At 41.1% G+C, this 15,426-nt stretch overlaps 1 protein-coding gene across 2 annotated transcripts in view; it reads left to right on the top strand.

Moving 5' to 3' along the window:
• Ankrd55 (ankyrin repeat domain 55) overlaps positions 1-15,426 on the top strand; it is a 95,445-nt gene that overhangs the window by 39,952 nt on the left and 40,067 nt on the right. For both annotated transcript variants that reach the window (XM_074077486.1, XM_074077485.1), the window contains exons 5-6: positions 1,158-1,218; positions 12,929-13,057. In XM_074077486.1, coding sequence (XP_073933587.1) covers positions 1,158-1,218; positions 12,929-13,057 — 190 coding nt within the window. The remainder of the gene's footprint in view (positions 1-1,157; positions 1,219-12,928; positions 13,058-15,426) is intronic.

The following is a 15,426-nucleotide window of genomic DNA, read 5'->3' on the forward strand; positions in this document are numbered from 1 at the left end:
CTAGCAAGAGACAGTAACATAGACCAAGACCCAGGGAAAGACAAGACAGAAAGGAAAAACAGTGGCAAGGTAAGCCCAGACCCTATCCATAAAGCAGCCAAAAAGGAAACTGTATCCAATGGAGAAAAATTACAGAGGTTATAAACAGTGCCATCTAAATGCAATTATTTTTATTGCAACTTCCTACTAGACAGAGGGATGAGTCTAGAATTCAGAAAGCATAAAAGCTGTACTGCTTGCAGTCATAACTCCTGGTCCTTTAAAGTCTGTATACCAGGAACCCTTGGCCCCCACACTCCACACCACTGTTGTCAATACCTCTATTAGACACAGAGGATACAGAAGCGCTGAGGTCACTTATGGGGGGTGTTGCAGGGCAGAATTGAGTCCCAAGAACAGCCTGGCTACCCCAACAACAGATTTAAACCATAGGCTTCCTAGCCATTTCATACCCACAGCAAATAATCAGAATTCCATCCCTACCAAGTTCCCCCGCCTCATGTTCACTACTAAGGCAAGATGATTGGCCATCTTTCTCTCCTTCTCCTGTGAACAACAATTTAATCTTAGGGCTTTGGATGTCATCTAAGCTGAGAGACAATGAAAACTGGATCAGAGAAGACAATAAACAATCCCTCAATCCAATTTTGAACAATTTTTCCAAAAATAATTTTGTGCTTCCTTTCCTGCACTGTTTTTCATCCTCTCGATTGATATGCATCAATTAACTCATTCTGCACCTTTATGCCTGTTTACCAGAATGCCCTAAACAGCTCTTTTCCCAGCCCTAAGATTAGAAACCCTGGGCTTCGCATATATACCTAGGAGTATCAGAAGAATTGTATCAGTTTATGTGAAATAAATAAAAACTAAGACTGATGATTTTGCTCTTGAACTGCACACATAGGTGACATAGATGCATTTAAAGACTTACTTTCTCCATTCCCCAGCCCCTCCAGAGTGCTAAGTTGGAGAGAAAGTGGGAGACAGATGTCTTCTTACATATCATACTGGCTTCTTTCCCACAAGTTCCTTTCAGATAAATGGAAAGGGCCTTCACCTCTCCTGGAGGCCTTCAACTGGCTGTATTTCTAGTGTTGTGTATTTACAGTATTCTAATGACTATGTGTTCTGATGACCTGTTTCTATTCTTACAGGCTCCTCACTGTCCTGCTGCAGCAGTCAAACCTCAGTGAAATCAATCACCAGGACAGTGAAGTAAGTCTGCCCTCCCAGGCCACAGGCCACCATTTTGTATGTAAGAATGAAAGGGGGCGTTTTCCGTACCATGGTCCTTCCTTTCATAAAGGAGGAAATGGAGCACATTACTGTGTTCCTACCCTGAAAGAGAAGCCTAATGTCTCCACTATTAATCTGCAGACAGAGATGTGTCCTCACTGTGGCTGAGGGTAGCTTCCAATAGGGAAAGGCTTTATTGTATTAAGTACTTGAGCATTAATCATGTGATTAAAATTTTGTAATTTCCCTCTGGACACTGAGAAATAAATATTGCTTTCTCCTGTCTTCCTGAGGTCCTGAAACTTAGGTGCTAAGTAATGACTTGAGATGTGCTTTCTCTGAGAAAAAGAGGACAGATGGATCATTCCAGGCTACCTGCTCCAGAGGCTACATCATTAATCCCAGTGATCACAACTGCTGTTTCCTTCATGTAGCAAAGGCAATATTGTAAAAGGCTTCCAAAAAGAGCAAAAGGCTTTTTGTTGTTGATGTTTTGTTTTTTGATTGGGGCTTTGTTTTTGACAGAACTGGGGTTTTTTGAACTCAGGGTCTCACTGCACTCTAACACTTGAGCCACACCCCAGCCCTTTTTGCTTTAGCTATTTTTCAGAGAGGGTTGTGCTTTTTGCCTGAGAACATGATCCTCCTACTTTCACCTACCCTAACACAGCCGGGGTTACAGAGTTGAGCTTCCATGCCTGGCTTGTTCTTCGACAAAGGGTCTCCCTAACTTTTTGCCTGGGCTGGCCTTGAATTTCAGTTCTCTTATCTTCGCCTCCCAAGGAGCTGTGATTATTGAGCAAAGTTCTTAAGGGAGGGTAAGTCAGACACGACAGATCTGCCCCAGAGTAGCTCTTGTTTCAGCTACGCAACTATTTTTTAAAGCAGTAGTGATTTTCACTAGCCAGCCTGGTTTCTTTAACAAGCTTCTAAAACCAATTTAAATGCCTGGTTTTTAATGGAATTTCTTTATAAATATGTGCTTGGTTTGGCTGCACTTCATTGAGAACATCTGGTAATATTGAGAAAAGTCTAATAACACTAAAAATACATTTATACAAGATGCCACACTACATTATTTTCAAGAAAGCTGGCTAGCCATAGACAATGGGGTGCGGATGAGTCCCCTGCTGGCTTCCTCTGTGCTGGACCCCTCTCCCATCTGTCTTAAACCTTCTTGATTAAAAGGTTTTTCCTGACCACCATTATAGCCACACCAAAAAGCCCCTGTTCGCAGCACGGATCTGAGATTGGACACTTCCCTGATTTGGGGTCACACACTGTTTTCATTCCCCAAATCTTCAATGGTTAAAGCCAAACCCCAGAAGACAGAGGGTTGTACTGTTTCAAACTTCTGCTTTAAAAATGAGAACCAGAGCTGAGACAGGCACAATGATCACTCTGTGCCCATGTGTGCAGCAGGGAGCTTGAGTGGCTATAGCTTATGTCAGCAGACTGGGGACTTCTAGATCCCAAGCAAGTTACCAGCCACTTCTTCCACCTCCAGCCCCAAACCTTCCCCAACCCACCCACAGTGGGTCTCATTTAGGAAGGTGGTAATTCAGTCAGTCATACCCTAAAGCTAAATTCTACTTAAAGACCTCCAACTCCAGCCACCACTCAGCTGAACTAACACCCCCCAATAAAGTCATAGTTACCTATTTTTCTCCAACCCAAGAGGCCTCAGGCTAATGTAAACAATGAAAATAGACACACATCTTTCTAAGAGTGGGCATTGTAATACCTTGTAGATAATATGTGACAAATATTTGGGAGTCCCTGACCTCTCATATAAAGTGACTTCTGTGAAAAGATTCCTCCTGATACCCATCAGCATTTGGAGCCACTGAGTTCAAAGCTCAGAGAGCATGGACCTCAAAAGGGTGACTTCCTACCCAATGTTACAGCTTCCTCTTCAGTCACAGTGAATCTGCTCCCACCTAAAACCACCTGCTAATGCTTAACACATATTTTTATTTACATATTAATATATATATCCTTGATTTATAGCCATCACTCGGTGTCCATGGGGGATTGGTTCCAGGCCCCTAGGATTCCAAACTCTGAGGATACTCAAGTCCTTTATATAAAATAGTGTAGTATTTGCAAATAATCTATGCACATACTCCCATGTCCTTTAAGTCATCTCTAGATTATTTATAATATTAAAACAATGGAAGTGCTGTGTAGGTAGCTGTTCCACTGCCTTGTTTAAGGAACAATGATGAGGGGGGAAAAAGTCTGTACATGTTTAGCACAGATACAATTTGTCTCCCAAATATTTTCAATCCACAATTGGTTGAATCCATGCATGTAAAGCCCACCAACATGGAGGGCATGTGTGCGTGTGTGTGTGTGTGTGCATTTTGGTGTATTTTGTCATTGCTAATGTAGGCCACTCAGAATACATTTGCAAGGGCCAAGAAACTCTTTGCAATGAGAAATAAAGACAATTCTGAGAGAGAGACGGAGGTGTAGCTCAACAGTAGAGCTGCTTGCCTAGCATGCACAAGGCCCTAGGTTTGATCCCCAGCACCGTAAATAATAAATAAATAAACAGCCTGGTACCCGTGTCTCATGCCTATAATCCTAGCTACTTAGGAGGCAGAGCTCAGGAGGATCACAGATCGAAGCCAGCCTGAGCAAATAGTTCCTGAGATCCTATCTCAAAAAAGCCCATCACAAAAAATGGCTAGTGGATTGGCTCAAGATATAGGCCCTGAGTTCAAACCCCAGTACCCCAATAAATAAATAAATAAACAGTTCTAAAATGGAAAGACCACAGCCTAGCCTTCCTTTTCCATCCATTACTTGGATGGAGTTACTGTATTTGGTTTTTCAGTGTTTTGAATGTGGGCTTTTCTCCTCTCCTGTCAACATTTTTCAATGAGTTCCATGTACAATTTAGCTTCCATTGTTTATGGGGTGAGAGAGACAGGGGTAACAGTTAATATAAACAGACATATCCTACAGCCACTAAATAACAGGAAGCAAAAGAGCAAAGCCAAAAGCAATGAGGGAAGGGGTAAGTTAGTGCCGGTGAAGCATGATGGTTTCCTGGTGACAAGAGAAAAAAGCAAGACAGGCACACCTCTACACAGGCTGATGAAATTATTTTCCAGTCTCAAGATTATGGCAGCAATGACTAAGGATTAAAGGATCAAGCAGTAGAAGTCTAGCTTCATTAGCAGATAGATATGAAATGAATCAATTTCTGAAACCATTCTATATAAGCGCTCAAGTAAAACAAAACATGGTACTTACTATTCTATATCAAAGGAGTGAGCATCACTTTAGAGGTTGTCCTGATCTGAGTTCAATGACATAAAACAATTTAGTTTTGACAGTACTTTTTTTTTTTTTTAAACTCAGGGCTTCACACTTGCTAGGTGGGTGCTCTACCATTTGAGCCACAGCCCCAGTCCTTTTTTCTCTGGTTATTTCTGGTATTTTCTGTTTGGGCAGGCCTAGACTTTGATCCTCCTATTTATGCTTCCCACAGTAGCTGGGATGACAGGCATGCAACACTTTATCCAGCTTTTTATTGTGACATGGAGTCTTGAGAACTTTTTGCCTGGGCTAACCTCAAACCTCAATCTTCCCTATCTCAGCCTCCTGAGTACCTGGGTTTATAGATGTAAGCCACTGTGCCTGGTTTAAAGCAAATCTTTTGTATTATTGATTTTTACTTACCTCCATTTGCTTCCTAATAATTCAGATATCACAAGTAATGCTAGAAAGTCCTTGACTACTTCAATCCCACCATCTTTGCCCCCAGGTATTCACGATATGTCTCCCATTCTTTTACTAATAGAAATTATAGAGCATTACATAAAAGTTTTCACACTCTATTTTGTTCTGAGACTTTGGTTTTTTTTTTTTTAAACTCAAGAATATGTCTTAGAACTCTACCTCTGTTGATACAGATGTGACCCATTCTTTTTGGTGGCTTTGTAATATTCCATACTGTGAAAATAGTTTTGTTCTTTCAGCCATTGTCCTATGAATGGGTTATCAGGTTGTCTCTAGTTTTTCACTATCATAAACGCTAACCTAAGGAGTAGTTTTATGTAAGTCACCTTGAGTACCTTATACAAGCACTCCTCTAGAAAAACTGTGTAGTAGAGAGTGTACAGTTTTATTTTCATACACACTGTCTGGTTGTTTCCCAAAATAATCAACTTATAACTCCACCAGTAGCCTAAGAATTACCTTTTCCCATTGTTGCGGATTTCTTGTTGCTCGTTCTCATTCCCCAGTTAAGGAGCTGATGCATCATTTCATCCATGCAATGTTCTTTTTATTTCTGCTTTTGTGACTTGCCTGTTTATATCCTATGTCAATTCACCTATTAAGTTACCTGTCATTTTCATATTGCTTCTTAGAAATTTATTTTACATTCTGAACTTTAATCCTTTGTTTGCTGCTGGATTTTAAATATTTTTTCACCATCTGCTGCTGATTTTAGAGCTGTTCATAGTATCTTTTCTTGTATAGAAATTTTTAAATATGCCATAATCAAAAGAATCATTCTTTCCTGTTTCTGCTTTTGCTTTTGCTACCTTTTTAAAAGAATACCTTCCCTAACCACATGTTAGAACGTACTAACAGCATGTTAAATTTTCTCTTAGTTTCTTATATGATTTTTTTTCTTTAGTTTGTGGTTTCACTTCTGAACTCTTTGTTCTGTTCCAATGATCTGTTTGTTTTTCCTGTTTCGTTAACCACACTGCTTAATTACAAAGTGACTTCTTCAGAACCTCTCTGTGCTGCAGAGTTGAGCATTGTGGGAAAGGCGAGATGGGTCATATGACCTTTGCCCTTTTATTCTTCCAATCAGAGGAATACTTGACATAGAGAGAGACTTGTCTATTTCAACCACAGGGAGCTCACTGGTTGCTAAACATCTGGAATCCAACCCCTGCTGCTCTTCTCTTAGCTTTGACAGGAAGACACCCTATGAGCTACGGGCATCTGGCTTAGAACCTTCAGGGCACTTACCCAAGAGGCACCATTATGCACGGTATTTAGGGTGTATTGTTGAACTTCTGCACATTCGTATGTTATTAGATTTTTATGAGCCGCCTGACAATCCAAACTGCAATTATAACAGCATTCTGAGAAAATAAATTCAAGTTGAAAACCAGATGTGAACTTTTGGAAGCCATTCTTAGCACCAATTCCACTTACCGCATTCCTGAGATATAACCATGACCAGACATTGTACACTGTAAAGGAAAACTCAGAAGAAACAGTCCTGACTCTATAAATCTCACTTTTCAGTTAGCAAAAGGTAAAATAATAAAGCAAAATGTTTTAATGCACCAGAATTTTTACACTACAGTTAAGTACTTTTTTAAAAAATGGAGAAGGTCAGCAGTACTTAAGAGTTTACCACTCTCTCTCCCCCATCCCCTAACTCCATAAATTTCCAGAGACAAACCATGTCTTTTTTAATCTTTGTATCCTCAGAATCTAGCTCAGTAACTTGCATAGTGAGGAGCAAAAGAATGTATATATAATAGAGAGATAACACCGATTTATGTGTGTATATATACATATAACATATAGAGAGACAAAGAAGTTAAATTCAAGAACTCAGGTTATTGCTGTTATTTTTACTGTACAGGTCTCTCTCACTTTGTTTTGTTACCTAATTCAATTATGCATTCTATTTACCAGATTTGACTCTAGGTGACATTATTATTTCTAGAATCTACTCTCAAAAAATAAGATTTTATATCATTTAAGATCATCAAAAAATGTCTTGGAGAATCTTGAGCAAGAGTCCTTACCCATTTTTGTGACTTGGACACCCTTCATGTGCTGATGAAGCCTATGGACCCCTTCTCAGAAAAATATCTAAAATCACACAATATATAAGACTATGGAAGAAATAAATTATTATAATGAGATTGAAGTACATTATATGTGTATATGGAAAGAATATAATAAATGCTAAAAGCTGCCTTTAAAAAGTGGAGGAGAGATATGAAAGAATAATGGAGTGAATTTGATCAAAAGGCATTCTGTGCATGTATGATAATACTACAATGAGACTCCTTAGTATAATTAATACATACTATTAAAAATAATTTAAAAATAGCTTTCGAACTATTCTAAGTAGCAAGTTTCTAATAGTACCATACAAGGTTTTTAATAATGTAGTAAGTAATATTGAGAAACTCCTGCAATTTGGAAGTAGTGATGCAGGTAAATAATATTTTGAGATATCTGTAATTAACTACTGTTGTACAAGAGGACCTCTAATTTACATTGGCAGCAAAGTCACAGGTACTGTTAACACTAGTCTGGATCGTTGCCTTGATCTATGGTAGATACTAAATTTCAGTTAGAAGTTAGTGAAAATAAAATGTTTATTTCTCTGATGCAAACTCATATAAATCCTTATTTCTATCCATTCGTAGAATACTTGCTCTAGCAATAATTTAAAAAAAAATCGTACCCCAAAATTTTTAGCAATAAGTAGAATAGTTGAATAGCCTCTCCTGGTGATCTCTTAGAATAGGAAAAGAGTTTTTTTGTTCACTCAACAAATATTTAATATAGCTCAATAGTAAAGCACTTGCCTAACATGCACAAAGCCTTGGTTTTGGCTCCAGCACTGCAAGAAAACAATAAACAAACCTAAAACACGTATTTGGTAAGAACCCATCATTTCTCATTTAAGCTTCATCTCAGCTTTTGTGTGTGTGTGGGGGGGGTGGGCACTGGGACTTGGACTCAGGGCCTACACCTTGAGCCACTCCACCAGCTGTATTTTTGTGGTGGGTATTTTCTTTTTTTTTTTTTTTTTTTTTTCATTTTTCTTTTATTATTCATATGTGCATACAAGGCTTGGTTTATTTCTCCCCCCTGCCCCCACCCCCTCCCTTACCACCCAATCCACCCCCTCCCGCTCCCCCCCTCAATACCCAGCAGAAACTATTTTGCCCTTATCTCTAATTTTGTTGTAGAGAGAGTATAAGCAATAATAGGAAGGAACAAGGGGTTTTGCTGGTTGAGATAAGGATAGCTATACAGGGCATTGACTCACATTGATTTCCTGTGCATGGGTGTTACCTTCTAGGTTAATTCTTTTTAATCTAACCTTTTCTCTAGTTCCTGGTCCCCTTTTCCTATTGGCCTCAGTTGCTTTAAGGTATCTGCTTTAGTTTCTCTGCATTAAGGGCAACAAATGCTAGCTAGTTTTTTAGGTGTCTCACCTATCCTCACCCCTCCCTTGTGTGCTCTCGCTTTTATCATGTGCTCATAGTCCAATCCCCTTGTTGTGTTTGCCCTTGATCTAATGTCCACATATGAGGGAGAACATACGATTTTTGGTCTTTTGAGCCAGGCTAACCTCACTCAGAATGATGTTCTCCAATTCCATCCATTTACCAGCGAATGATAATATTTCGTTCTTCTTCATGGCTGCATAAAATTCCATTGTGTATAGATATGTGGTGGGTATTTTCGAGATAGGGTCTCCCAGAACTATTTGCCCTGGCTGACTTCGAACCGTGATTCTCCTGATCTCTGCCTCCTGACTAGCTAGGATTACAGGCGTGAGCCACTGACACCTGGCCTCAGCTTTCATAGAACTCACCATTTAGTGCAGATGAATGCAAGTGTTCTGTTTTGTTGAAAAATATGTATAACAACTTAGTTATCTATTCTAAAGGCTTTGTTTTTCAAATTTGTTCTTCTTAGAATTTGCTCCTGTACTTCCATGACTTTCATTTTGTTGTTTTCTCTTGCATTGGTGTCTCATTTAAATTATGGAAACCTCCATTCTAAAGACATTTCTAATAACGGATATATTATTTTAGCAATTATTATAGGAAGAAAATACTATTAGTAGCCATTTTTAGTATCCTCAGATTATTTTGGTCTTCAGCTACAACTTTTGGCTATTATTGACTGTTGTATATGTGTAGGTTAGAAAACTCCAAAACAAAGTTATGGATTAATTAAGAAAGACTACCTTCATATCTTTAAGATCTATTCCAAATAGAAGCGAAATAAAATGGCTTTGACTACTACACTTTTAACACTAGTGAGTTTTCAAAATTCTTTAAAAGTATATCATTTATTCCAAATTTTTGTCTACGGGCGACCTTTGTAACTTTTTTAGGGAATGGTCACAAATGGCTGGGGATTAATTTTTAAATGTCAACCACAGTCAACCTATGCTTCTGTGAAATTCTGGACCCTTCAGAATGTAGAATTTTGTTTTTGCTTTGTTTTGCTTTGTTGAAACAAGGTCTCATCATATAGCCCAGGCTGGCCATGAACTTGCAGTCTTCCTGTCTCAGCTTTCAAAGTGCTGAGATTATAGGCATGTACCACCGTGCCTGGCTTGTAGAATTGTTTTGCTAACCTCTCAACCACCTGCTCCAAGACAAGCCATGCGTGAAGTACTGGGCCACATCAACATTCCTCTCTGCGCCTCTTGCGACAGCCTAGAGCTGCTGTACAATACAGTTCTGAAATAGGAAACCAATGAATCAGATTTCTGGTTCAGAAAACACCAAAGTTACAGTGGTTTAGAGCATTTTCTGAGAAAATGGCAGACTTATAAGTGCAACTGAAATTGCAGTGGCACCGTGCCAAAGCAACCCTACTGTGTACCCACCAGCTTATGGTGCATTGAGTCCATCAGCAACCTAGAAACACATCTAAGCCAACTGAAACTTGGTGTTTCCCTTTGAAACATTCTGGGAAGCTTATATTCTTAACTGAGTGTGAGTTACTCTTCACTATTTGAGCCAATGCCTTTTTGTATTTCAAAAGAATGGAATTCTGCTGTCACCAAGGCCATGGGGGTGGGTGGGGGGTATTTATTGCAACCAGTTTGCAAGTGATTCCAAGATTTCCAACCTTTAGGGGCTCCCAAGTTCCAACTGAGTCCCCAGTGGAGCTCCAGGAAACAGCTGGAAGGAAAGTCTCTACAATGCGAATGCAGGCAGCTGGCTCACATCCACCAGAGTTTATACTCCTTATGTGTTCAAGAGACTCCTAACAACCTGTAGTTTGCTAGTTCTACTAAACATTTCATGAACACCTACTGTGTGCTCAGTGCAATGAGCACACTGCAGTGAATATACCATTGCATTTGCCTTTACATGTGTCACTGCTCAGTTGTGATTTCTGTCACTGCTCAGTCCCAGCACCAGCTACCTAGCCTGAAACCTGCTCCTAAAGGGTTGCGAGTCTTACCATCTGTCTACAGCTGCAATGCCTGCAACTCAGCAGAAGCTGAAGGAGGGAGGAAGCGGGTGTGGGAAGCTGTTCCTCACCAAAGAGTGTTGGGCAATAGTAACCATTGCCTTAGAGCTGATTGGGAAAGTTTTGGTTTCCATATTATCAACTCTACGAATATTTATTTTCATTTCTCACCAACTCAACTGAAAAAAAAAAAGCAACAGGAAATGTGGTTTGAATTGACTGAATGATCACAAATTGTTTATATTGTAATACTATTTAGAGAAGTAATGAAATAAGTCAAGTCTTGATTTGGGGCCATTAAGAGGATGGCCAGCGGATGTGGCACGCACACCTGTAATCCTAGCTACTTGGGAGGCAGAGAGAGGAGGATTGAAAGTTCAAGGCCACCTTGGGCAAAGTTAGTGAGATTCTATCTCAAAAACACAATTAAAAAAAAAAAGGCTTGGGGGGTGGATCAAGTGGTAGAGAGCTTGACTAGCATGTGGAGAGCCTGAGTTTAATTTACAGTACTGTAAAAAGAAAGGAAAGCAAGGAAAAGAAAACACAGAGAGAGAAAGAAAAGAGGGAAGTAGAAATGGAGGGAGAGAAGGAAGGGAGGGAAAGAAAGACAGTAAGAAGTTACTTCTTCATTTAATAAGCGGTATTTACTTAGCATCTACAATGTGTCTAGGGATTCAGACAGGCAGACAAAGGCCCATTTCTTAATGAAGCGTACACTCTAGTGTTTTGAAATTGACTCAGTGTTTTTAACTCTGAATGCTATTGGTGCTTCATGATGAAGCCAATGACTCTGGAATAAATGAAACTCAGATCAGGGAAAAAAGTAATCCATGCCAAAAAAAAAAAAAATCTAATCCCCTTGAGTACAAATTTCTAATCCCAACTGGGCCCAACTGAAAATGAAGAGGACCCTCTGAAACATAGTGAGCTACTTTGCATTCCAAGCAAAAGTTCAGGTCTTGGAACAAGAACAAGACATTCCAGGGCTTTTAGACAGTATTCTTTTCCAGATGGAACCAATTTTTTGAAATAGCTTCAAGAATATCTCTGGAGGTTCAGTGTTATGTGACACTTGAAACTTGAAACCTGAAAGCACATCATAATTTATGGATTTAAAATATGGAACTGGTTGAGGGGATTTAACGCTGTAATCCCAGTACTCCACAAATCTCAAACCCTAGATTCAGTTCCGTGCTCACTGAAACTTCTCCCGAGCTGTTTCCTCTTCTGTGAAATGAGAAGGTCAATTTCACCTGTCAGTTAGCTGTAGCAGCTCAAAATCTCAGTGGCCTGATGCAAGAAAACGTATTTCTTGCATGCATCGTGGATGCACTTGTTCTCCCTCATCAGTCAGGGACCCAGACTTTGCAGTCACACAACTCTATTAACTTCTAGAGTGTGGTCATCCCCTGTTGTTGGATGAGCAAAGAGAGAAGGAAAAAGGATCACATGGCTTTGTTTTCTGGACCAGACCTCTAGGGTACTCCCAACCCTTCTTCCATATTCCAATGGTCAGGACTCCAGTCACATGACTGCAGGAGGCTGGGATTGTGGTCTGACAGTGTGCCCTGGAGGAAGAGGACACAGAGTTTGGTGAACACAGAGCAGATTTCACCACACAATTACTCCAGAAGGTAGTTTGGAGGATTACATGAGATAACATATATAAGAACTCATAAAGCTTTCTGAATCAACTAGTCAACGAGTACATTCCTGACTAGGCTGAGGCATCTCCTCTACTCACCTCATCCTATGATGCAGAGGAGGCCAAGGCAGTGTCACCATCTTTATGTTATCTACATGTTCCCTTTGCCTCCTTTACCAGGCAGCTTAACCTCATGCTCTCAGAACTAGCCCTGACTCCCTTTCCACCCTCATCTTGTGTTGCTCTCTTCCTCCCCTACTTCATTCTTTCATTCAACAGCTATTCACAGGCTCTGTTCTAGACACTGGGAATACAGCAGTCAGACAACCTCTTGCCTTGTGGTGAGAATTTACATTCCAGCAGGACTCTGGTCTTGGGGACTTCTTTGAACATACTCTCTGCCTCTGTGACTTGGTGCTGGTTGTTCTTATCCCCCAAATCTTCCCACAGAAGCCCCTTTGTTACCCTCTAATGAAGCACCCTATGTGCACATTTCATGGCATTTATCAATCAAGACAATCCTTGGCTCTTTTGTGTGTGTGTTTATTAAGCTGTCTTCCTTCAGCACACTGCAACTCCTAGGAGGGCAGGGATCTCATTTCTCTTATTCACGTTGTGTCCTCAACAGCTGTTTTCCTGGTAAAAAACAAAAGCTCAGCAAATGTCTATCGAATGAATGGCTCAATGAAGCGATGAACTAACAAGCAGGGGTCGACACATTTGGCGATGGCGCCCAGCCTGAGGAGGTGTGAGCTCCTGTTTCCTTCCTAGGAGGCTGTGCTCATCTCTGCCCCTCTGGTTGTTGTTTTACAGGGAATGACACCGCTCCACTGGGCGGCTTTCCACAACCGGCCTCAACACACCCAAATGCTGCTGAAGAAAGGGGCAGATCCCACCCTTGTGGATAAGGACTTCAAAACGGCTCTCCACTGGGCAGTCCAGGTGAGAGGCTGGGCAACGGGCTTGTCTCAGTTTAAATGGTGTAATGCAGTGTTAACAATTTTCTGAGCAGGTCAAACTTGAAAGATGGAATTATCACAGGTGCCGGCCCTGCTATTAATATGAAATTTATATGGTAGAGCAAGTAAATTGCTCCCCTCCTTCCATATGGGGGGGGGACAACAACAAAGCTGTCACTTTGGAGGCACTGCCTTGGCTATCTCTCTCTCTCTCTCTCTCTCTCTCTCTCTCTCTCTCTCTCCATCTGAACACTTGCTACTGGCTAACAGTAAGCTTCAAAGGATCACTGGGAAAAATCCCTCAAAATCTCTGAACCTCAACTCTCTTGACCTTCTTCTTTCCTAGACCTCACATTGCAGGTGATCCTGAGTGATAGGCTAAACAGTGACAACAGTGGCCCATGCCTTCGTGCACCCTCACAGGAGGGAGTCATGTCAGTCCTCGCAGGCACAGACATCCCAATGGGCCAGCGAAATCTAGAGTCCAAATCGGTTAAGACTGAGAAGGAGGTAGAAGAGCAATGAGAGCCTCCAGGCACTGTGTGCTTTCTAGAGCCACATGTTAACTGGGGCTGTCCAGTTCCTCCTTCAAGGAGAGCGGTGCCATGCTTCCTTCAGCCCACTCCAGGGTTTGATGTCCATGCACAGATCCCCGCCCACTGCCATTGGCCTGGTTAGGGCACCCTGTTGGAATCACTGCCAGAGTCCTCATGAGAGTAGTTGCTGCTGCCCAACCATGGTTTCACTCAGCGTTTTCATGTGCCAAGCACAGCAGAGGTGGGCACCTGGGACTTTCAGGATTGTCACATGTGCCTGAAGTAAGGGGAAAACAGAAGTGATATGAAAACTGCTGTTTTTGTCTCTTTAAACTTGGCTTCAGTTATTATGCACCAGAGCCAGCTTGGGCACACACACGAAAGTGAGCAAAACTTGTTTTTATCATCTCCACCTGCCCTTGGCACCCTCCTATGTACTTTCAGTATCTTATTGCCCACCCCACCCTTTTCCTGACAGTCTCTGCTCAGGAGCCCCAGGCTGGCCTCTGGCTCATCAGGAGTCACTATAGTGATCCCCACTGTATTGGTGGCCCCAGGGTAACCAGCTCAGCTCCCAAGAAGTGTCCAATGGGGGTGGTGGTTCCCAGCTAAGGTGGAAATACACCAGAATCAAGTATTTTCTATATATTCACCCCCCAACCTTCCTGCCCTTGGATTCCTCAGTTGTGGGATGTATGAGTATTGAGGGGAATCTCTCCCAGGTAATTGTGCCTGAAATACTGCCTCTTTCTCCCCATACTCCACCCCAGTCCTAAATTAGAACTGCTGCCTTAGACTTCCCTTTGCAATGGAGCCACCAGCAGAGCTCACAAAATAACAGATTCCCAGACCCTCTCTAGACCTCATCCTCTGTTCTTATCCTCTAAGAGGCAATTTGGCAAAACCAGAACACATGCTTAACTCAGAAGATCTGAGTTTGTGCTGACAGACCAGGGTTTGATCTGAGGAAAATCACCAACCTTTGCTTGGCTTAACTATATTAGTATCTTTGGGGGTACGAATGAGACCATGTATGTGGCAGTGACATGTCATGAGCTATGGAACTGGAAGAGACAATCATTTTATTATGGTCCTGATTTCCTCCATAAAGATTTTGTTGCTATACCCAGGCCTTCACATTCTGTCTCTGATACAGTTTTCAACCTGTTACAATCAATAGAATCATCTGGAGAGCTTTTAAACAATACAGGTACATAGGACCCAACTCAGATTCTTCTTCAACTGCTCTGGGACTCAGGCATCAATAGTCTTTAAAGCTCTCACCTCCCACCCACCCCCAGGAAATTATAATGTGTGCCTAGAGTTGAGACCCATTACAGTAGATGAATTCATATTAATGGGAGCCAATACCTTATCTTCTACTACTAATGATGTTTGCATTTTGACCATGATTATATAAGTGTGAGGCCTCATTCACTTATTTCTTTAATAAATATTTCTTAAACATCTACTATATGTCTGGTACTGAAGGAAAAATGATTTAAAAAAAAGGTTCCAGCTGGGCGCCGGTGGCTCATGCCTGTAATCCTAGCTACTGAGGAGGATCATAATTCAAAGCCAGCCAGGGCAAAGAGGCAAAGAGACCCTATCTCAAAAAAAAAAAAACAAAAAAAACCAAAAACCAAAAAAAACCAACAGGAAACCATACTGGTGGAGTGGCTCAAGTGACAGAACACCTGCCCAGCAAGTATAAGGCCCTGAGTTCAAGTCCCAGGACTTCTAAAAGAAGACAGATTCCCTTTTAGTGAGCCCACAATTGTATCTAATATTGTATGTGTAAGTATGTTTGCATTCA

This window comes from Castor canadensis, chromosome 6 (assembly GCF_047511655.1).
Source record: "Castor canadensis chromosome 6, mCasCan1.hap1v2, whole genome shotgun sequence".
Classification (NCBI taxonomy): domain Eukaryota; kingdom Metazoa; phylum Chordata; class Mammalia; order Rodentia; family Castoridae; genus Castor; species Castor canadensis.